Source organism: Mycteria americana, chromosome 7 (genome assembly GCF_035582795.1).
Source record: "Mycteria americana isolate JAX WOST 10 ecotype Jacksonville Zoo and Gardens chromosome 7, USCA_MyAme_1.0, whole genome shotgun sequence".
In the NCBI taxonomy this organism is placed as follows: Eukaryota; Metazoa; Chordata; class Aves; order Ciconiiformes; family Ciconiidae; genus Mycteria; species Mycteria americana.
In genome coordinates, this window is record NC_134371.1 from 65024850 (window position 1) to 65049081 (window position 24232).

General features: G+C 46.7%; 1 protein-coding gene across 1 annotated transcript; it reads right to left on the bottom strand.

Moving 5' to 3' along the window:
* Positions 1-1759: 1759 nt before the first annotated feature.
* On the bottom strand, positions 1760-23867 carry FYB2 (FYN binding protein 2). Its single transcript, XM_075509167.1, has 19 exons — positions 23790-23867; positions 20117-20897; positions 18931-19125; positions 17817-17850; positions 14898-14986; positions 14105-14133; positions 12828-12859; positions 11887-11971; positions 11384-11537; positions 9506-9632; positions 9363-9406; positions 8990-9059; positions 6955-7038; positions 5622-5650; positions 4779-4839; positions 4114-4206; positions 2427-2511; positions 1961-2117; positions 1760-1797 (listed from the first exon to the last, which is right to left on the bottom strand). The coding sequence occupies exons 1-19, from the start codon at positions 23865-23867 to the stop codon at positions 1760-1762; spliced, it is 2265 nt and encodes a 754-aa protein (XP_075365282.1).
* Between the last annotated feature and the right edge of the window lie 365 nt (positions 23868-24232).

The following is a 24232-nucleotide window of genomic DNA, read 5'->3' on the forward strand; positions in this document are numbered from 1 at the left end:
GGCATAATTCCCCGCAAATCTGTAGGTGAAGGACATAGCGCACGTCCCAGCCTGCTCTGAAGCCAAACACGCGCTTCAGCTCCCTGAACTCTCCATCTCCGCTAGAGAAGTCTAAATATTTGGGCTGGCAAGCCTGCAAAGCTGCGCATGCTTACAGGGGATTGTTTTATTTATTTTCTTATGGCAAGGATGGATGCAGGCCAATGCACTTAATAGTAACCACATGGTAAAATAAATAAGAATGCCTATATAGACTTAAAAGTAAATGTTAAATATTTGCTCTGTTTTTTCTGATGTCTTCTATGCCAGCTTTGAAATGGTTGTGTGGCAAACAGTGCTTTTATTTTGCTGTGTTTTCTTAAGCCTGGAACGTTTAATAATTTCTAATTAAACCATCTACATTTTTAGGATATTTATGAGCAAACTGATACGGGCTCTTAAAATGTGCCAGGGAGGAGCAGAAGCTATACGCTACAGTCATATTTAAGGGGTTTTTTTTCATCCAAAGCCATGCAAAAACCCCATCCACATTTTTCTGCTTTTGAAAAGGTATCCACTGGCTACACCGAGGAGAAGCCATTAGCAATTTATATTTCTCTTCCTACATTTAGGAGCATTTTTCTTAAAATAAGCAATCATCCTCCAGGCCCACAGCGGAGAACAGCCCAAACACAGGAGCAACTGTTGGTAACTGCCTGCCGCGGCGAGTCGGGGGAGCCAGAAGCCAGCCTTGGCATATCTGGGATGCCTAAGTTAGCTTACAAAAATAAAGTAAATTTTGACTGAATGCTTTATGAACTCCTTTTTAATGTTTTTTGGAAAGAAATGAGTCAAGTTTTCCACCAGTTTACATATTTAACCAGTACATGCTTCTCGTCCCGATACTTTTGTCAAGACCAAACCCAGTTCATATTTATGTGGTTTGCTTTTTAAAGAGCAAAGCTTTTGGGGACTCTTGTAATTCCAGCACCGAAAACAGGCAGTAACGAGATGGAGCAGCTAAACTGCACAATTTTTTTCATGCAAACGCAGAAATGTTATGGCTATTTCAGAGCTGACCAACAAGGTACTCCATAAAGAGAGAAATACTGAAAAGAACTAATGCTGAGATAATCAGTGAAGACACGCTCTAAATAGCAGACAAAAAAAGGAAATGTCTCTTGCTTGTTTAACAGTGTAAATGTAAAAAATAAAACTTTATTTACATTTGCATCAGCTCTCCGCAGTTGACCAACGTGGACTCTCACGGATGTGGGAAGCACAAGAGACCTTCAGGGATGCTCCGGGGGAGAGCAGCTCTTCGGGCGGTTAGTACCGTCTGCCTCAAAAAAAAGAAAGTTTCACAGCAATGGGCACCTGGGCAATAGGAGGTTCGTTTGTATCAATTATGCATGAGCATGCAAGGAAATGATATTGCAGCAGGGGATTTAAGGGTGTGTTTTGGCAAGGCAAGGCACACCGAGTGGCCCATGTTTGCAGCAGATGTGAATTAATATGGCTTATCTGAAGGCAAGTCAAGAATCTCCAATTTATACAAGTCAGGGCTGGACGGGGCTTTTTTTAGCTGCAGTTGGACTGGAAACCTGTGTAACAGCAGAATAGCAGACTCAAACTGGAAATACTTACTTAATATTTAATACTGGCTGTTTACATTAACCTTCCCCTGCCTTCAGAAGTTTTAAGTACATTTCTCCAGATCTCAGATATCTTTACACACGAAGGATAAGAAAATATGCATCATAATAAATAAAAACTGGGTTTACCTGAAGTTCAAGTGCTGCAGTAGAACATACCCATCTGAGAGAAAGGAGAAAAAAAAGAAGTAAATTGGTAAACTCCTGAGCAAATAAAGTCACAGTGGCTAAGCACAAAGAACATACTGTTGCTTGCAAAGCCGATTTGCCCTTCAACACTGGCTTGCAAAGTGACCACCCGTGCCAGAGACTTTCTGCAAACTTACATCTGCCCTCCGAATTGCGGCAAATCACTGCGTTGCCCTCCGTAACATCGATGACATCCAGCTGTTCTCCAGCTGTGACCGGGAGATCAACTCTCCTCTTACTGGGGACGGAGCACTCGGCAGTGGCTGTGTTGATGACATTGATCTCCTTGTCGTACTGCAGAGAAGAAATAAAAGCATGAGTTATTCTGCACTCATGGGCGATGTCTTTAAGGGTGGTGAGGAGGGACAGAAAGAAGAGGTTTCAGGATGGGTTGTGAGGCTTTGTTTGGGGTTGAAGAGGGGGGACAAAACCCAGCAACCGCCCTGATGAAGATCCCAGGTTAGGGGAGAAAGCAGCAGGTCAGTTGGACATCTCTCCCAGCATAGCTAAGGACCAACAGCTTTCCACCGCGTGTCTTTTAAGCATGACACGTAGCTGCTTTCCTCCTCTGACACAGCTAATTCCCTAAATATAGACACGTACCTTAAATGTTTCTCTAAAAAACTTCTCTTCTTTTTCCATCTTCTTGCTTTTTTCGGCATTGCCCTTCTTGACTTTGAAGGTATTTCTGCATCGAGAGAGACACACACAGTTCTGACCTCCATTTAAATAACCCCAGCACGCTGGGAAATGCAACCCAGAGCCTAACTCCAGCCTTGTCTGCAATGGGCTCTTGGAAGAGCAAAGCATGCTGTTCACATTGCTATTTTTCATAAAAGGATGAATATACAACTCGAATCTGTTGGTGAGCCATAACTTGAGCCATTTTGTATCTCCCTTTGGAATAACTGTTTTCTCTGTAAGCAGTGTGGGAACAAACAAACTCTCTATCAAGTGTTTCAAATCAGTCGTGTTTTTATAGAAGTCAACAATTCACTTTTCCCCCAGCAATTTGTCTCCTTCTGGTTTTATTTATATTCAAACATAAAGGGTCCCCAGATAACTCTCATCCGGAGTCATTTATGGAAGTGGGGCTTGACACAGCTCTCCAGATTTTTGTTGCTTTTTTAGCACATGGAGGAGAAAGTCACCCAAGCAGACATTTATATGGCACTGTAAAGTGAAAAACAAGCTCTTATAACTGGCTTAAGGGGAGCAATGGCCATTCATGCTAGGGCATTCCCTGGGTATGGAGATGCCACTCTTTCTGGTTTGTACATGAAATTCCAGCTGTGGCATTCATTTTAAAACTAAGACAAGAAAAAACCCAACCAAACAAACAGAAACACCCACTTGCAATAAATTATTCACCCTTGGCTAACTTTCACGCACTTAAGAGGAGGGGAAACGAGAGCTGAAATTAGGGACTTCTAAGCTGTGAAAGAGATTCCTCCTCGGCAGTCTCAGCCTGCAGGACCTGCGATCTCTAAGGAACGGATGAAATTGCATCGGCTTCCTGACAGGCTGTAAAATTATACACATGGCTTTGCACAACACAACAAGTGGTGTTTGAGCAACCCCATGCAGGAGCTCTGTGGCGAGAACCTAGAAAATAGATCTCTGATTTGCATTTGTTTGGAGTCCCAGGTATTGGGTCATAAAAAAGCTCATTGCAATGGACATTTTTCTGATCTAAAAGGGAAATGAAAACTCCTACTTCCAGGCGAATTTTTTTCAGCACTGGTAACAAAAAGTTTTATTTTTGCTTTTATGCACAAATGGTACGGCAAGAGGCAATGCAATAAACCCAACTGGAAAAAGAAGACTCAAGAAATCAATACTTTAAAGTAAGGGCAAGAACCCGCAGGCAATTACTACGCTGTGTACCGGGCTTCTAAACACAGTGCTCTTGCCAAAACAGCAATAGCTGATCCACGGAGATCAAATATTTAATCAAAGCACGATTAAAGAAGGAATGGGACTGGGCATGGCAGAAAAGCAGCCAAATACATAGCAAGTAACACCTTTTTGTCTCAGCTAAATGGGAAGACATGATACAACGTCAGGATGAGACCCTCAGGGTATCCCCCCCTTGCATACAGCTCAGATCCAAGAGTTTGTTTTGCCCTCAAGATACTTTCTGTAAAGTTTCCTGAAAGCTGGGTTCAAAGGGAAAGGACCCAACGCAAAAATGTCTGCACAATCAGGGGCCTCTTGCCTCTGCAAACGACTCGAGAGATGCGCGTACAAAGTTAGACAACGCGGGAAAACACAGAATGGAAATCAAGACCTTTCCACATCATTGTTGCTTTTCCTTTGGTCCTTATCCTCTTTCGCCATCAGAAATTTTGGCATCCAGGTTTTGTACTTGGTGTCCTTCTCTCTGAGAGGAGGGGAAAGTGCCACGTAGAAATTCAAGTTTTTTCCAGCAGACGGTGCCCCCTCCCCAAACCCATGTACCTACAAAGTCGTGATTTTTCTCTCTGCCTCACCCCACAACCACCACTGAAACGCAAACACTTGCTGCAATTTATACCAGCACGCACTGCCGCCACAATCATCTGGCAGCAAGACATCCAGACATGCTGTTCCTATTAAAAGTAATTTTTCTGACAAGGAGCTTGCCAGGACGGGGCTGATTATCGAGTCTGGGAGCTGGAGTTTTCCTTCCTTAGGAAAACTATCTGAATTTTCATGTGTTTCAGGGAGCAGCTCTCTCCTTTTCACGTCTCTGGCACTAACTAGGTAACATTGAAGAAACATTTTGCGGGATGCTACTTGCCAAATGAAACACACATGGAGAGGGCACCTGGACTGTCTCCAGAGGACTGAGTCCCGACCAGCTCATGACCCTCGGTGGCTTGTAGTACCGCAGGCTCCCCAGGGCACGGGTTTGTGCCAAGAGGAACATCTCCTTGGCCCGAGGCCAGCCCCAGGAGAGGGCACCCTCCTCACCTTGGCTCTCTCTGCCCCACCTCGACATCGTCGTACACAGTGTCCTCCTGGGCAACAGCCGCTGTCAACCAAAATGCGGCAGAGAAAATTATTAGATGTCATTCTGAGCCTGGCACTCAAAGCCATGTACTGCAGAGGAAAACCGGGGCTGCTGCTAGTCACTCAACCCAAAGGGGCCAAGGCAACGCAGAAGGAAGATCCTCGGGGCTCCAAAAACCAGGCAAAACTCCAGCACAAGGCAGGATGCTTGGGTTGGTTAGTTGTGTTTATGGGCAGTTTTCTGGATGGGTTTAGCCATCCAGCTCCAGGGATGGAGCAGGAGCAGCAGCAAAGCCCCAGCTTCACACTGCAGCCAGCCCGGGCAGGGTTTCCATCCCAAGGACACGGGTATGTTCACTCCAGTACCTTCTCAAGGCTCGATTAGCGGGAACAGTTTTTGCCTGCACCCCCATTTACACAAGGCATGAACTTGTCCCTCCAGCAGGCAGCGATAAGCAGCAAAGTTTCAGAGAGAGCTGCCGGAGCGAGCGCAGTCGGCTGTTAACCACCACTGCCAGCCTGGAAGCAGTGGCCCAGCGTGGACTGCTTCACCCATTGCCTTCCTAAATATATTCAGATCTGCAAGAGGAATGCTCCTCTTCAAAGAAAACCGCCCAAAAAAAAGCAAAAAACCCACCCTCAAATGAAGCACAAATCTCTATAAAATCTTCAAAGTTAACACTGCCACATTGCATGATTTTGAGAAAGGCACAATGCCTAAAGTTGATTTTCCATTGTGCAATTCGTTTGCTCTTCGTACACGCACACAAATCCCCAAGAGCCAGATACATGTATGTTGCTTACCTAAATTTGGTACCGAAATGGAAAACAATCTGCGGATAGAAAGAGGCTTTTAGAAACAAGTTCGCACATCAGCATTGCCCAAAAAGCCACGAGCACCGACACGCTGGCAGCACGCGGCGCTTGCTGCTGAAGTGATGGAGGCATGTCTAGGTGCACGGGCTCTGTGACACCAACAGCATTTGCCAGAATTACGTCCCCTGCTAAATAAGCACCTTCATCCTCTGGCAGCAGCAAGAGCCCTGTGTCCATCAAGCAGGTTATGAAAGGTCTACATTGCATCCAACGAACAGTCCAAATTGGCAGAAGCACCCTCCTCCTGCCCACCCCTACAGCCCTTCCCAATAGCTAGAAGGTGGATGGACAGTTGGTAACTGTGGTCAGTAGTAATTCCCTCCTGGTCGTCTGCCAATATCATGGCTTGCCCAGGAATTTAAATGTGGCAATGATTGGAGGTATCCAAGATGCTTGTGGGAGCTTTAAGGGTTCTACGTGACGGGAGAATGGCATGAAACCTGGTGGCTCCTTCCCCCCAGTAATGCAGGAAGGAGCCACTGACATGGCAGAGCACCTAGTGTGAGAAGGTTTTTAAGTAAAACGAACCTTCCTCATATAAAAGAGGAAAGGGTTGACCTGGAATTTCCAAAGAAATAAGAAAAAGCGGCATTTTCCTGGACTTCAGGCACTGTGCCCAGGGTGAGGCATATGCTGGCAGCAGTGGAGGACAGGTTCTGCAGGCAGCTACTGTGCACTTGAGGAAAAGGCAGTTTCCATGGACCCTTAACCAGGGTTTTGAATATTAAAGTAAGAGTACCCAAAAGGGCACCACAGGAGGTTCTACAATATCCTCTGTCCTAACTTGTTACTACAGACTCAACAGTAAACTTCTTCAGTAGATGCTGTTGCCAGCTTGACTATAAATGGTACTTGGAATAAAAAATCCTCAACCCTTAAGAGCCCCATCAGCAAGTCCTGCTAATCCTGGCCCACAGGTCTAGGCAGCAGGTATCACATTTCTACATTCCCTTGTGTACCTGCATCATGCTGAGGTATCAGAAAGCTACCGAAGGCAGCAGAAAGCCTATGAAGACTTGGACGCTGCTGTAGGACCAGCTCCTGTAGATTCCTGATGCCAGACACTTCGGAGAAGCTGCATAGATGGCCCATTGGCCACATCTGCCCTAGCAGCTCCTAATGAGTTGACAGAAGCACTTTTGGCACACCTTTCCCAATAAAGCTGTATTCCTTACCCCTAGACCTCCTGCTCTCAAATTATTGCAAATATGAATGCTCAGGTTTGGAGGGGGAAGGGGTTGGACAACCAACGTTTTCTTACCTTAAGTTTTCCTTGAACCTGGTATTCTTCAGCTTCAACTTTTCTATCTTAAACAAGCTTCCAAATCTCTTTTGTTTTTCTGTTCTGTCCAAAAGAGAAACAGATTTTAAATTAGAGGCACTAGGCGCTGAAGTATGTGAGAGTTGCAATACTCGTAGCCCCAGAGATCCTGAAGCAGGTAAAGAAGGTGAGCAGACCTTAGACCTCAGCTCAGCAGTAAGTTTTAAGCCTTAACAGCATCATGCAGATGAATGATGGATTCAATGGGATAGGCCCCAACACTGCAAAAGGTGCTTAATTACAACGTCCAAGCTCAAATCTTTGCTTAGCTTTAAACTTTACTGTGTGAATTGAAGTTGTCCTCCTCTGACCCAACCACTACAGAATGATCCAGGTTTATTTGGAGTAGAAATTCCTGATGAGAGGGACAAAAATTCCCCAGAAGCCTGCAGTGTACATTAAAGGAGGACATCAGGAGCATCTGTCTGTGTCACCTTTCATCACACGTTTCTGTCGTGTACGCTCTTGAGAAGGACATTCCACTACCTACACTCCTCTCTGAAGCTTACGGGGGGTTGCAAAGCTACACAGCAATTTTCTAATAACATATCTGTGAAGAACCAAGATCCTCACATGGGGACATTACCCGTGCGCAAGTACTTTTAAAAATACTTTATGTGTATCAGCACACCTAATCTTGCATGTGGGATCAACAGAAAGATTACATAAAGACTGGTTTGGGGATTAAGATACTGACCTCTGAACCCAGTGAATTTGGTCCCAACCCTAGCTTTGTCATGAAATTCCCTCGCAAACCCAGCAAGATGCACTGCTCCTCTGTGAATTAGCAATAAGGTTTAATTTCTGCCGCTGTTGAGCGCCCATGGGCAGAGAGGCGCAGAAGAGGCTTGGGTACGCTTCCCGGTGGGTGGGGGGCATGCACGGTCGGTCCGGGAGCCAGGTGCAGATGCCAGCACACCACCCTCTGGCCCGAGAAGCTCGTGCACCTCCACCACTCAATTCCCAGGGACAATTTGCAGAGAAATGACACTTTCACCTTTTAATGAGTGCCCAGTCGCCTCCAGGGTTTCAGGTTTCCCATACCTTTTTCCCCTCCCCGACACACACGGGCTCTACGCGCGCGCATAAGCTAGACCTGAATCCAGATGCAAGCCAGTACAAGTCTCACATCCGTAAGGGAAAAGCAGATGTACAGCAACACCTTATTATTCCTCCCACACCGCTCCTTAGAAGAGAGCCACCAGATGCACTCGAAGCAATTGTGTGCAGCATCCCCAGCCCATATGCCGTTCCCAAAGGCTGTCTCTATTTCTTACAAAGGGAGGCAGGAAATCTTTTACTGCGTGAGGGTAGGGAACCACACAAAGCTAATAAGGAAAAACACAACTAACTTCACGTTTCACCTCTTAATCCATTTGGGAAGCCCAGGCAACGTATAAACCTGAGGCTACAAAACTCATTGCTTTTATAACACACCCTGTGGAAGCAAATACCTCGAGAAGCTATATAAAAAAGAGCAGGTTGCAAGTTAGTTACAGCATGTCAGCCTGGGCTCTTTTCAGCTTTCCGACCTTCTGTGATCTGAAAGGTGAGCATTTTGTCCCTTTTTCTGGGGACAATGTCCCCATTTGTCCCTCGAGCATTACGTACTTTGGCACCCAGAAAAGGTGCCATTTCTTAGCTACAGATGAGCAACGCTTTTGATCAAGAAGCTAGCAAGACTGTCCTGTGTGTTTTATGCAGGGAGAGGTCTGTAAGGGGAGTCCTTCCAATGGATGGAGAGTGCTACAAGCTCTAATAGAAAGGCCTCACTGCTTAGGGATTTAATTTTGGTAACTATTTTTTCTCCCTAAGTATCAGCCAAAGGGGAAGGAGGGAGGAAGAGGTGGAAGAAACCCACCCATACAACAACTTTTCTGCAGTTGCATTAGGAAAAAAAAGGCTTTCAGCCGGTACCTGGCATGGGAGATCAAGGTCAGTATTTCAAAATACAGGCTAAAGAATTGCAACTTACTCTGTTTTTGCTGGATTATCACCCTCAATCTCAACATCTTCATATGTTTCTTCGTAGCTGTTTCCTGAAACTTAAAACCAAGGCATGCCATTATCACAAACCACGTTCAGTAGTGATGAGGTGAGGTTTGCTAGACAAATTGCACCCAGGCCCTTACATTTTACTCTTACAGAGGTTTTGAGGTTGCTCAAATGGATTCCATGCTAGACACGTGTATTGCTCCCCACTGGTTTTAATGGGAATTTAGAGCAACCAGGCCAGAAGGAGACACTATGGATGTTGAAAGTTAAATGAAGCTATTCACATAATCTCCCAGGGACCACCCCAAATTAAAAGCAGCTCCCGTTCGAGCTTCCCCATGCGCTGCACTTACTGCTGGCTGAAGCAAACGAACTTGAGTCATCTGAGGCGTGGCTGCTAGAAGACAAAAGTGTTACATGGGGACGTGCTGCAGCGCAGTTTTTAAAAGACGTGTCATAGACACAGCCGTTGTGAAGAGCCCAGGTCCATACTCACAGTCTATCTTGCATTTCCTCAACGTCATCATATATATCCTCTGGTGCCTGCAGAGACGGCCAGGTGTTTTGGTTCAAGGCTGTTCTTTCTACCCTTGGCTTTGGAACACCAACATACACAAAGCGCACTGGAAATGAGAAAGGGCCTTTGCTTTAGAAGCTTTCCTGAGGACCTTCTCTCAGGGCCAGGACAACTGTTGAGGGTAACAGTTGATGCCACAACAAATAAGAGCCTACAGACATACTTTCCATTTCAGGAGTCCGGGAAAGTCTCTGCTCTGAGCCGCTTTGAGAAAGAAAAGCAAAGAATTTTAAAAGTTTTTAAGTTTTAAAACATTTAGCTTTAAAACCTTTTAAAGTTTTCAAATATTTTATGTTTAAAAAAATTAAAATGTCTATCCATATTCTCAATTGTGGCAGCTCTGACCCAAATCCTCCTCACCAGAAAACATCCCAAGAGACTATTCGTGGATGTTTGGAGAAGTGATTGAAGGGAGGGCTTAGCATGGTTGGTGGAGATGCTAAGATCCAAATAACGAGCCGGTCGATTGGGAATACACTTGTAAATCCACATCTCGGAAAGGAGACAAGGAGGGAGAGTATCCCAGAGATGTATTTCACAAAGGGCTGGAACGAAGCACGAGAGTAGCACCTCATGAGGTTAGAAAAAGATTATTACTGGAGAACTCTGTTAAGTGGCAATAGGAGAACTCTGTTAAGTGGCAATATTAAATCCTTAAAACTGGTTTAAGATAGTTGGAGTAATGTAGAAATGCAGCCACACAAATAAAAGCAGATAGTGTTTCTAAATGAACACGGGTGCATGCAGTAGGTCTCAGCAGAAACATGCACCACCACAATATGGTCTAGTTAATGACCAAAATTTCTGCAAAACATTCAAACCCCCATGAAGAAGAAAAGGATGGGAGGTGGGAACCAAACAATTCTCTGAATCAGCCTCTCTGATGAAGCAAGAGCAGGAGGCTCACCATGAGTACTTTTAAAAAAATTCCCAACAGAAACTACCTCCAGCTGTTCAAAGGTCAAGCAAACCAGCGAGATTTCATACAAAACCAGACACCAACCAAACCAGAAAATTATTATGAAGTGATTTAAAATAATAAAAAAACCCCAAACCCTGAGGACCACACCAATAACAACAACCACAGCCACAGTCAATTTACACTTTCTCCTTCACACTCCTGGTCTGTCCACAGAGCCCAGCAGAGCTACTTTTCTCTCTTTCATCTTTGAAATGCTGCCATATCACACTAACGGCTTGCAGAGGCAGGAGTAAGCCTTTGCAGAATAGAGCCCATGCACACGTATACCTGAAGTTGCAAAACAGCGTTTACAGCGGAGACATGACTGGGTTTAAGGTATATAACACCAGCTCCGGGCGCTGTCTCAGAGCCTCGTGACAGGAGGAGCCCAAAAGGCTCACTGGAACTACTAAGAAGATGGAGCAAGGAGCCATCATCCATCTTAATAAGGGACAAGGGGAGACTTCAGGCTCTCATCCTGTTCATGTGTATTTCTACGACAAGCCTTAGCCAAAACCTTTTCTGAGACTCAATAAATTCTGAGAAGCAGAGGAGATGGATTTCAGCTCTCTCGGATAAAGGCAATCTGCTAGAAAAACAAACACCTCGGTTTGAGTTATGCAGATGGTTAACCAACTTAGGAAGCTATTTGCAAAGCCAAAATAAATGATTCAGACCAGAATACAAATGCGCATGCAACCTTTTGCCCTGGTTTAACTAAATTGTTTCAAGAGTTGCATCCAAATTTAACGTTATTTCCCATATGGAAGAGACATTTGGGCAACAGATGGGACTGAGGATTGAGGAAACACTCAACAGCGCAATGAGATACTCACAGAGCTCTGCTCCGTCTTTTGCCAGCCCTTGTGGGGTAGGATGCTTTGCAGTCTGGGTGCTGGTCACATCCTCCTTCACTTGCGGCACCTTCATCCCACCTCTACCACCTTCCTTGGCTTGGCTAGTGGGAGATACGTATTCATTTCCACCTGTCTGAGATCAGACATTTGGTTTGGTCAATACAGTCTTTAGAAACAGCTTTCTATTGTAAGTTAATATAACTTACATATATACATCTATAAGAATGTAAGTTATCTTTCTGTGGACTTCAAACGGTTTCACGCCCTTTTCCATCAGGGATTTCTGACAGACATAGGTGCCGCTTGGCAGCACTACCTGCCTTTTAGGCAGTAGCAGTTGAGCAATGAGCAGGCAAAAGAAAAGGCAGAAAAAACCACGTGATTAAGGACTCAAATTTCAACTGTTTCCCGAAGTGCGGGAGGATAGAAGGAGAAGAGACATCCTACAGTAATTGTGAACAGTAATCTCAAGGATACAATACCTTGAAAATTTTCTTTGCTTCCTGTTTCTCTCTTTCAAGACTTGGTTTTTCCTCTTTTCCGTACCCTATTATAGCTCTTCCAGAACTGAAAATTTCAGAAATGAGAGAGATCTCAGGACAGAGACACTTTAGTCAAACAGATTGCTTTATGACTGTGCCCAAATAAGCAGCTCATTTTCCCTTGGAATGAGGTAGATACCAAAAAGACTGCCAGAACTAAAAGTGAGGGCAAATCCAAATCTAAAGGCCGCTGGTTACTTGGGGTAATAGCAATCACTCTTGGAAAAGAGACAAACTAAGAAGGTTGTTTTCTAGTAGCAGGAATGGACAAGCTAGATCCACTTGCCGGTGGGGGTACCTGGCTCACAAGATGTGCCTCTCACCATACTATATTGCGATTTAGGGAAGAAGATACAGCAACAGGAGGCAGAACTTGGTACCTTTTTTCCAGCATCACAACATTTCCCACTGAAGTGACCCCCTTTTATCACATGATTCTTCAAGCCCCATCAAAAAACCAGCCTTCAGCCAGTGACAGTAATTATACCCTCAAGGAGTTTGAAATGTGACATTTATAGGGTGAAATTCAGTGTGGACGTTGCCTTACCACACAGCTTTGGACCTGGAACTGAATGTCCCAGTTTGAGATCCTCAATACCTTTCCCTTCTTATACCGAAAGAGTTCAGGTTTCAGTAGGAGAAGACACTGTATTTTCTTGTGTGCCAGAGGAGAGAAGAAAATCTCCCCTCCAGGTATGCTTTAGAATGAAAACAATCTTAGACACCATGAGTGCTGACACAGAAGAGCATCACCATCTACATTGTCCTGGTCACGAAGCATATGAAATTTCTTTCTATTTACTGAGTGTTACAATATTCTAACCCTAACCTGAGTTAGTTGTGGGGTTAGAAGAAGCTTGAGAGAAAGGAAAGGAAATTACCTGGATTTGGCAAAGACAAAAGTCTTCTGTTTCTAGAATAAAGAAGAGGAAAGCCTTCAGCCACTGTGCTTTTTTCAACATTCAAGCTTTTATACAAGGCCTCAACTGTCATCTAGTATTATAGAAATATTTCTTTAGAAAGCCCAGAAGCATTTTACATTTGGAATAGTCATCAGACAAGGATATTTCCTCTACTTTGCAGCACAGGGGATACACATATTGACAAACTATACAGGGATAATGTAACAGTGCAAGGGATCAGGCCAATGAAGCTACTGGTCAGAATGAAAGCAATTACAGGTTGGAGAGCGTACAGAAGAGGAGGAAGTTTTTTTTAATAAATAAAGATTTTCCAACCTACCATAAAATAAGACTAGAGCCGAGCCAGAGAACCCCTCTGTAAATCATGCACAGATAAGTGCATTTGGAAATCTGTGCTATTTCTTGGACAATTTGATTGCTTTGCAAGTCAGGCCTTGAAAGTGGAGTTCGATGTTTTCCAAAGAGTAGTTTCCCCTCTTTTAGCAGAGCCAGAACCGATAGCCAGTCCATGATCATCTCCTGGCACAAGGTGACATGTTCTCTCAGCCCAGCTACCCGCCGGGAGCTCAGCCATGCAGCCAAGCAGGTCTTCTCTAGGGACAGCTGTAGCAGTTCCTGCCCTGTGCAATGCACTGTCCTGCCTTCACTGCAGGATATCTCCCCTGCCAAGGTGAACTGCCACCCCCTTTGTAGCCAGGGTAAAATGGAAAGAGTCAGGCCATAGTTTGCAGCAGATATATACCTGCAGCAGGGGATGAAAACCCAGACAGTCGTGCCCACACAGTTGTCCTCGCTTACAAGGGCAAAATTGAACCTGGTTCAATTTTGCTTTTATGCCTTCGCAGAGGGATTACCAGCACCAGCCCACCTTTGACAGGAAATTCCAGAACAATTCAGTGGATTTTTCCTCCAAGAATTCATGATCTTGATATCAGTGGTTGACACTTACTTGGTCTACCACCAAAGTCCAGATGGTGTTACCACTTCCTTACGTGTTTGCAGAGGAAGTCGAGAGAGAACTGACTCTCTCCCCTAGTGTGTTTGGAAACCTCATTAGTCTTCGTGTCCCCTCTTCAATTTCTTATTTATTTTTTGAGAGTCTTCACAGACAAGACACATAAAGAAATACTCGGCAGATAAGAAATACAGATATTAAAAATTTCTAAGATAGGAAAGCACGATATGTATGGTACAGTCAAGCCGAAAAGATCAAAGCCAGCTGTGAGGAGACTTACCGTGTGTTCTTGAGGCTCTGCCTTAGGTACTACAAAAGATATTTGTGAACGAGTATTACTTTTTATTCCATGTGAAAGTCACTGCACTTTAAGTGGCAAAACCCATCCTCAGCCCACATGCTCAGCATCCAGGCATAGATTCACCATGGTCCATTCACCGTGTCCTACTGGCTAGGGTCCTTCAATTTGCTATTTGAACGTTGGCTTACATTCAGAGGACTGCAGCATCGAGCTTGGCTGGCCAGAGTTTTCGTAGCCCTTGGGGCAAACCCAAAAGGGCTGTGGTGGGTCCCCCCAGGGAAGTTGCTTGGCTCCTGTTCCAATGGGAGAGAAAACTAACGCACAAGGCAGAAACTAACCTCCCCAAAAAGGGAAAACTGAAAAAAGTAAAACAGAGCAGTGGCAACTCTGATATAGAGAAAATTATACTGGGAAGTAGTGGTGGAGATGGAAAAGCTCTGTACCCTGAAAAAAACCCCATTCCCAAGAAGATCTTGCCTCACTATCTTCTTTTCTTTCTCTTCTACATGGGTAGTGTCTCATGACTTTCCCCCACTGCAGTTTTACTGTAAGCACCATCTCACCACCAAAATGCTAACTTCTTTTTTGTCTGTGCCCCCAAGTCCTCATACAGTGACGGTGCACAGAGGGACAACACAGACAGTCATTTTTGGTCACCCCGACCAATGCACGGCTGCTTTTCTCAGCTTGAAGAAACTATATGATTTCCTTTTTTAAAGGCTCTATCCCAGATCGCATATAATTCACCTAGCAGTCTTGCCTCGCAAAGTACCTTCAATGACACACAAGGTTGTGGTGTCCTCAGACTGATTCAGGTACGTCGGGGTTTCTTCGTAATTATACTGCTCTTCAAGTCGAGCGCTGAAAAGATGAGAGAAAAAGAGAGAAGAGATTTTTTTTTTTTCTGGCCCTTTTAGAAGCCTGAAAAAAAAAATATATTCATCTTAAGGACAAGGAATTCAAGCGCTTTGATACCGAGCCTACAAGAAAGCAAAGCGAAATCAGGAATTCCTCAGAGGGAGAGGAGACCCATGCCAGACACAGGGCTGGGCTGAGTCTCCCCGCAACTCCACACTCCCGCTGCTTTTCCTTTGGGAGGACAGGCTGCATTTATAGGGCTCAAAGCACGTCAGGGGACTTCATCGTGGGATTATGGTCTTCTGCCTACAGCAATCCCTCAAGTAGAAACAGAACAAGAAGTCCAAGGAAATTGGAGGGCGGCATTTTTCAAACCTACTACAGCTACTTTAAAATTAATAACAACCCCGTTGCACTGTTTGGCATGCTGTTTCTCACTTAAGGAAACAGGAAGGGGAAAATACGGATATCGGAGGGTACAATTAAAGGTCCTGCTCCTGAGCTTATCAAGTGGCATGCTCCACGCCAACACGGCGAGCGGCACGTACCAGCCGTAGGAGGAGACCAGGCATCACAGCCCCAGCACTGCACAGCCTCAAGTATTGGGCTTCCCAGCCCAGTCCCCATCTCCTCATTCTCCTTTTTCCTTTCCTCCTCCGGAAATTCAAATTAGCATCATTTGGGAATAGATGCAGAGAGAAATCCAAGCCTTCCCGGAGCACCCAGGCAAAGCCCCGAGGCTTCCCCTCCGCCCATGGCAGCGGAGGTTTCAGCAGCTCAGGAGGGTACCGGGAAGCAGCAAATGCACAAGATGCAGCTTGCAAGACATGCGGGGGACAGGCTAGGATGGCGAAAGAGCATCAGTGCTCAAGAGCTATAGTGAGAACTTCCATCTTTTAACAGTAAGTCTATAATAAAACTCAGGGCGGGTTTGGTTATCCTTGAGTCACCCTACTGTCACAACTCAGCGTCAACAGAGTACGGACTAAGTAGCTGTTGCAAACCAGAACAAGAGGAACAAGAAACTCAAGGTGCATTTTAACAGTAGTGAAATCAGAGTAAGAAACACCACCTAAAGTCAAGCCGAAGCTTGTGCTAAGGCCAAAGGCTGCCCTAGTCCCCTGCTCTCCCCTGCAGCCCCCCAGCATCGGGACCAGTACCTGCCGGGTTGCTGGTCCCACAGCGTGTTTTGGACACGTAGGTCCCACTGAAGGGCACACACATATACGCATTGCATTAATACCACAAGCAGGTATTTTGTCCCCACTACCATCGCTTGAGGAAGAGGAGACCAGGAAAAAACCCTACCCTTCGCTTCCCCAGCCCAACCCTGGGGTAAAATAGCATCCTGGGAACTTGGCTGGCCATCACACAGCCCTTCATGTATACCACAGTGCTACATCGGACCTGAAATACAACTGGGTTGATGGATCCCTGACTAGCATCAGTGAAAGCAGAGTGTTTATCCCCAAACAAGGAACCAGAGCTCAAGATTAGTTGGAACACACAACTACACCAGGGTCTCTAAGAGACCAGACTTCATTACAGGTGGGGCTCCCACTTCTGGGCTTCAGGGAAGGGAATTTCGCTCCCCAAAACCACATGATGTTGCTTTTATGCTGGAGTTGTTTTAATTCATTTCCCCAGTTATCACATGGTTAATATTTAACAAGTGACCTATTGTAAAGACCGTATCACAAGAGTTAGAGCAAGATAGCTAGTCTTGCTGCAATATATTACGAGGACAGCTTCCTTGTGGTGCGTGACAGCTTGGGAGCTGGTTATTTTTCGACCACTTCTCTTCTGACAAGTACAGGTTAAAAGTTAAACAAAACACCAGCCAATGCTGGCAGGAACAGCTCATGATGTGAAAAGCACAACTTGCTGTGTCGTTAGCTGCAAGAATTCATTGTTTGGGCACAGAAAGTATTTTAAGAATTCGTGTCTTTTTGCTTTGGTTCAGCCATTCTGTTTCCCATTTTCCAGCTGTATATTCATGCACCTAAGACAAAACATGTGTATGAATATTTTTCTCCACTTTTGCTGGTCTTACGGCACAAAACCAGGACCACTACGCAACCACTCATGACAAGTCAGAGACGTAGCAGAAAAAGTCAGGATCCCCTTGTATTAAAAAAAAAAAAAATGCGCGTGTAAGATTTTTGAGCTCTTTCAGACACTTGTGGTATCAGAAGCTGAACCGATCAGCTCACGTACTCTGGTGAGCAGGTTTGCACCACCACTTAATAAAAATCTCACTTCAGCATCTGGAGACAGCTGAAGTCCTGGGGATGGGGAGTGGGAGGCAGAGGCTCCTGTACCCCGGCTGTGCTGGCTGCACAAACACCCAGCAGGGCAAGCTCCTCCGCTGCTGGCAAAAAACACCCCAACACCTCCTGGTTATGCCAGGGCTTTGTTTCAGCAACAGTTCTCAAAAGCATCGCTTTTCTAAAAACACCACGCTTGAGTACACGGAAAACAGGAAGGGAAAAACACGCAGTGGGTGGGTGCAACAAAAGAGCCAGCAGTGGTTTCCCTCCGACCAGCTAAACCAGACCTAATGACACACGGGCAGGGCTCTCCACGCTGCTCGAAAAGCCCAGAGGAGAAAAATAGGGATAGATGAAGGTCATCCCAGCCAGGGATGCTGCTTTAGGAGAAGGTCATCCCAGCCAACTTTGAGCTTCCCATGCAGGTTCACACAATCCCTGGAGCAAGCCGCTGCCTCTGGGACCGGGACGTTCCCTCCAGGCTGCACGGGGATGCTTCAGCGTCACAGGATGGGGACGCTCCCACCACCTACGAGCCGCACGTCGCCTCGCCACACGCTCACCTTTCCAAGGTCAAGTAATCCTCTTCGTCAGCAGCTGCACACAAACACACAGAGGATTAGCGTTTGAAGGCAAGACCGCTCTCCTACAGAACACAGGCTGCAGCGCCCGGGAGGGGTGACGGGGCTGGCCCTTCCTGGAGGCAGCATGCCGCACACAAAGCAGGCGTGAAATAAGATTGCCAGCAGAAACTGGGGATATGGCTATGTTAATATGTCATTACCGCATGTTTCCAGGCAACAACCTCAGGCTTTCTAGAGATCAATAATTGGGCAACATTGAGAGAGCATGGAGATGATGACATACAAATGTAACTAGTTTCCTCCGTCAAATTAATATATTTAGAAAAGGCAAGTAGGTTAGAAAAGAGTTTCAGTGAAAACCTCTCCTTCCCTCTTATTCTTATCAAGGCCGGGGCAGACCAATAAGCACTGGCACAGCAAAGCCAAAGAGAGTTTAGCCGAGCCCTTCCTAGAAAAGCAGCTCCCTTTGAATTCGGCAAAAGTTGTGCCTAAAGATCTGGCTATAATTAAGCCTGTATCTATAAAGAAACACCATTTAGCAGCTTAGTAAGCAGGCCAGAATATTCTATTATGCAACATCAAGAGGGGTTTATTGTGGGAAACCGAACTTTTGCGTTTCTTGATGTTGGAACATTTAACGACGTTGCCCTCGGTTGTATTTAAAACAGAAGGGGGGGATTAGCAGCCCGCTTTCTTCCGATGTTGTTGTGCCTTCCCACAGTTGCGTGCTGCAGAGTCAAGGCATTTCCCCTTGAAGCGGAGTGATAAAGATCGGCTCGCCCCGTAGGCAGCTGCTGCTGCTTTACAGCCGGCTGTAAACCGCTCGCAACGCGCTGCAGTTAGCAGGAAAGCGGGTTTCTGCATGGGGGATGACGTCCAACCTGGAAAACCAGATCCCTTCTCCAGATTAAGAGCAAAAATCAGTCTCGCTGACACTGTTGGGCTCTTTTTAATGTTTGAGGAAGATGTTAGACACAAGTAACAACGTCTTATTTCCATGTGCTTGGAATTGTGGCTTTATAGATGTCAATAAACTGCAAGTTATTCATTTTCTGCAGAACAGGTTTGGGGAGAAAGAGTAGAAATCTCTTACTTGTTTCATTTCCTCTGCGGACTGAAGGCACGGCGCTTCGGAAAGCACCGAGATCAAACTTCGGGGGTCTTGCAGGCTTCCCAGGGGCAGGACCCAGGGATTCAGCTGAAGGGAGAGGTTTAATTCTTGGCCACTTGCTCCCGGGGCTGTGATAGCATTTTCCTGCTCCAGGCTGGCAGAAGGGAGGCTCCGATTCTGCTCCAGAGAAGCACAAGGACAGGCAGCAATTAGCCCTCATTTAAGCAAAAACCCATGTAGGATCATTAGCTGTTATACAGACATTTCGAACCATCTCTGCTTCCTCCCAATTTCAGCCTCCCCGTTACACAGCAGGGCTCTTACCGTGTTACCAGAATGGAAAAATAAATGGAAATGTCCATTTTTACAGATTTTTACAAAGTTAACCATGTTGGGGCCTCAGCTCTCGACAGCTCCCTTCCTCTGGATTATAAAATACTAGCCTAATTTTCTGTACCGATAACATTTTAATCTGCCAGGATTTAGTGGCATAGCAGTTTTCCATACACACTGCGAGCGAGGTAGCTTTCCAGGGTAAACAAAGACTTAATCTTTTCACCGCCCCGTCACTCGGCGTGATGCTAGCAAGGGGAACTTCGCGGCATTTGAGTTTCCTAGCACCAGTTTCTCTAAGAAATATTGCAAGGAGAACATGCTCCCCAAGCTCAAATATGACCTTTTGCAAAGCTGGGAAGGGGGGGTGGGGGGTGTCGGGTTTAAGCCATTTTAATTTGAAGTAAACTGTCTTTGCAGAAAAGCCAAGCCTTTATATTCCTGTGTGAAAACCAAATAGCAGGGCGTAGTCCCATTTACCTTGTAATTGCGAAAGACCAAAGCAGACCAAAACTACAGATACTCCCCTGTCCGCACCCTCCAACCTACTCTCAAAATTCGGGCAATTTCTTAAAGTCAGTTTTAAAAAAAAACTTGCTGGAGATGGGGAGCTCTCCCCTTACCCGAGCTCAGCAGCAGTTTGAGGCCCATTTTTTATCTCCGGGACCTCCAGGGAAGGAAGGGAGCACTCCAATGGGCCAGTTTGGCCTCTTGTTTAAGAGTCCCAACTCATAACAGCTTTTCTCTCCAGCTGCTGTATCCTGCACTTTCAGAGCACCTATACACATATATGCTCATATGCGTGTATATATGTTAAGAGTATAGCTTACCGTACCTCTCTGGTGCTGCGGTCGCTCTCTTGGTGCACGATAGCCCGGCTGGTAGAACGCGGTCGCCGCCACGCTCTCGGCAGCAGCTTCATCAGAGCCCCTGTGCCCGCTGCGAGCCTGGGGAAGAGCCGGCCCGCTGCCGCGCAGAGCATCCTTCTTCTGGGCCGGCAAGTCCGGTGTGGGCTCGCTTCCAGAGCACCGCATCCTGCTGCCGCCCGAGGCAGCCCGAGCACGCGTCACCCCCCGCTTTGGGCAAGGGTGCACGTATGAGTTTGCTGCCTGTTGGGCCGGGAGCATTGCGCTTGCTTTCTCCCTGCAGCATAAAGTGTTTTCCCAGATCTGTCGGGCACGGTGGAAAGAATTTGGGAGCGGAGGGTCCTCTGGAGCTGTTCGGGACAATCCATGCCGGTCAGTGCAATAGGATGGCAGAGGTTTCTCTGGGCCGTTCTTGGGAGAGCTCAGTCCTTTCTCCGAGACGTTGCCTTTGTGCTCTTTGTTGTGCCCCGCCGGCTCCGCGTAACCCAGCTTGGCTCGAGGCCACGCCAAGGGGTTGCACTGGGTGAGCGCAGAGGGTTGGGAGGCAGGATGGGCAGCTTCATCCTTGTGTTTTCGTGTTATCACTTCTCTCTTACTCAGGGGCAGAGGGCTGGACACGGCGTTACCTCCAGAGCCCAGCTCGGGAGGGATTTCAGTGGGAGGCTTCTTGCGCGGCTGCACCAGCTTGTTGGCCAAGTTGGAGTCATTTTGAAATTTTGCTTGCAAGGCTCTGAAATCAGTCATACCGTCCTGGGAGGGGGAAGAGAGGAGAGCACAGAACATCTGCTTTCAGAGGTGGCAAGAGGCAATTTATACGATCATGATTGTTTCAGAGAGAAAGAGGCCGCAGACTCCACCCTGGTCACCAAGGATATGCAGAGCCTGGTGAAAATTTAAAAGCGGGAGAGGAGAATTAGCTCATTCAAAGGATCCTCCAAAGGCTCACAAATCACTTCTGATAAAGGCAACAGAGCTAAGACGAGGGAAAACACAGGAGCAGAGCATGGAAACGCAACCAAGCAGAGCCAGCGGGACCAGCGGCGACGGCTCCTGCTCCCCACCGTCACCCAGTGTTGGAGAATCTCCCTCGGGAGCACCCGGCAAACACTAAAATGAACGTTAGAGCTTCCCAGCAGAGGTGCTGCCATACCGCTTATGCACCTGCGGGGTAGGAAGGCTGCACTTTATTTTCAGTACACAAGCATGAGCCAGGGGAGAGGTCGGTGCTGCTCCGGAGATCCCCAGTCCATCCCCTGCCTCCTTTAGAAAACTCCACCATGGGAAGAGAAGCACCAAACACCTTGAAGCACCTTGATGGGCTCCAAATGACCCCTGGGACAAAACCTTTTTCCTCCACCGTGTTGGTTCAGCTCTGGGTCCCCATGGCTCTTCGGATGCTTCTCCCCTTACCAATATTCCCAGCCCAGGAAGCAGAGGACATACAACCAAATGCACAGCACACAAGGACAGCAAGAGCATCTCCTAGTCCCGGTGATGAATACGGGCTAACACACTCGATTCCTTTCCCGTACAGTTACCAGGCCCCAGGTTATACACGATTTTGAACAAAGAGAGCTAATCAGTGACAGCACAGTTTAAAAGGCCACTTAAAGAACGTTTTGTTTCAGGCCTTTGTCCCCAGGCGTCTCACTGTCCCATGCTGGAGAAAGGAGACCACAATTTTTGCCTGCAATGCCATGGCTTAAATTCAGCCCTGAACTGAACTAGGGAGAAAATATGAAGAAAAATTTACGAGCTACTTAAGTCCTTGAACTGCTCTATAACTTTTTATATGCCATGATTACATTAGGTGCACTACTCTGGCAGCTTAGTTCAGTGCGGAGAACTGTAAGGCTTCACGAGAACCTGTCTAATGAGGAAATTGGAAAAAATTATCTAGGACAGAACTTCGTTATTCTGAAAAAAGCCCCAGCCTTAAGTGTTAAGGCAGAACAGATGAATAGCATACTGAGGTTTTATTGCATTTAATTGCACGATTTATTAAACACTGACAATTTCTCTTGAATAACCCCTTTCACTGACTTTATTACTTTCACAGGGTAGTGCATGATGTAAAGAACCAACCCTTGGGGCAGAGGTTTGAATTGCTCCAATTATATTTCATATTAGTGGTCAGCAGCGTGATGCCGTGTAAGCTGCCGTGTAAGCTGCCCAGACAGCCTAATCTAGCGGCGAGCCGATGGGAACGGGAGTTTTCAGAAGCGTACGGAGGATGAATCAGATTTTGGAAAAAAAATAATCCCACAGGTACCAGGTCCCTCCAGTGATGCCAGACAGGAAACAAAGCAGCGAGGTGCCCTAATGCGATTGCACCGAGCTTTCGCACATGCTGCAGCCACAGCTGAAGAGTTCAGTGCTGTTTACCTCTCCTTACTGATTTTCTTTACTGTAGCACGTAGTTCCTCATCAGTGCCCTCGGAGACAAAGAAAATAGAAAAGAAAAAGTACCTGCGTGTCTCAATGTGCCACAGGCGAGGCGGACTCCTGCGAAACAGGGTTTTTGGTCAGGCCTCTCCCTGGCACTGGCTGTGACAGTCACTGTCTTGGCACTACCTTTAATAAAAGAGGGATGGATGGATACAAGCCTCCGTTTTTCCCTTTCCAGCCGTTATTCCTCTTGCCTTGAAATGGCAGCTTCAAATGATTTGCCTAATTAACTGGAAGGTTTCCTGCACTTAACGCACTCTCGGTGCCCTTCGCTAGAATAGAGCTTCCCCCAGTTTGCAGCCCGCTGGGATATTGGCCCCAATGCCACGAGCAGACCCGGGGCGGGAGGGACATTTATAGCCCCTGGCCGAGCACACGCCCAGGAGGATGGGGTTAAATTGCACCCCACGGCCACCTCCCTTACACCCACACCGGCTGGCCCCGAGGCTCTCCCCACCCCCAGCAAAGCTCCTTGCACAGGGCTGAGCTTAGCACAACCCTCTGAGGTGCAATGAGTTCTCCCGGTCTCTGCGGGGATGACTTTCCATCAGAGCCGGGACTGTTTCAAACCGCAGACCCATCCAAGCAACTCTGCGGCTCAGCGCGCGCACCGTGAGCTAGCTTAGCTTAGGGAAATGTTCAGCCTAAAGGCTGTGCCGAGCAGGTCGCAGGCAGGCAGGAGACACGTGGAGTCCCAACCCCAGTGCCCCGCCAGCCCAGGGAGGGTTCAGCACAGCGGGGAGAAGCACTGCCCTGAAAATCAGACCAGTCGACAAGCGGGGAGAATACACTAATAAATTTAAAGGACTGCCAAAAGCTCACAATGTGTATTACAGCTACATCTGGTGAAATAATTCACTGTGCATAATAATACATTTGGCAAAAGCCCACGCAAGATGAGAGAGGGAGAGAATAAAAAGGAAACAAACGTCCACTGGCCGGAAAGCTGTGAGCATTACGGAGTCAGGGGACAGCTAAACTTTCCATATTTTCTCCCTATAAATAAAATGTTCTTCTAACATTAATATCATTCGAGGAAGCAGAATAAAGCTCAGCTTAAGAATATGATAATGATACCTTTTAGAAAGAGCAGCAGCTGGAGGCTGATACCAAGGACTAACCAAAAGGAATCTGAGTTCTCATTAGTTTTCTGCAGTTGCTTTTCTAAAACGAATCGACACCGGGAGAGAAAACCCCACTCAAGACATGACACGCAGGGCAGCCGAGAGGAAGCACTGCCATGTTCCCCTCCTCAAATTTTTCTGGTTTCATCCGTTCTTTATCTTGATTTCCAAGGGAGCTCCCGCGGGTAAATGTTTAATCAGCGCTGCCCTCTGCCCCGCAGCGGGGCGGCTGGAGCTGAGCCCAGGCACCCTGGGCACGCTGGCGAGAGCACGCCGCAGATACCGTCTACTCATTAACCCGCCGGCTTCTCCCGGAAAAAATAAATAAATAAATAAATAATCCACCTCTACTTTTTGTTAAATTAAGAGGCAGCAACCGCAGCTCATCTCAGAGCAAGGAGGGAAGAAACCAGGCACCAGGAGCCCCTCAACCCCTGCTTTGGGGCAGAGAAGCTGTCCCTTTGTGCTCCCCACGCAGAGCAAAGGCGGCATCGAGAGCACGCACCTAACCCT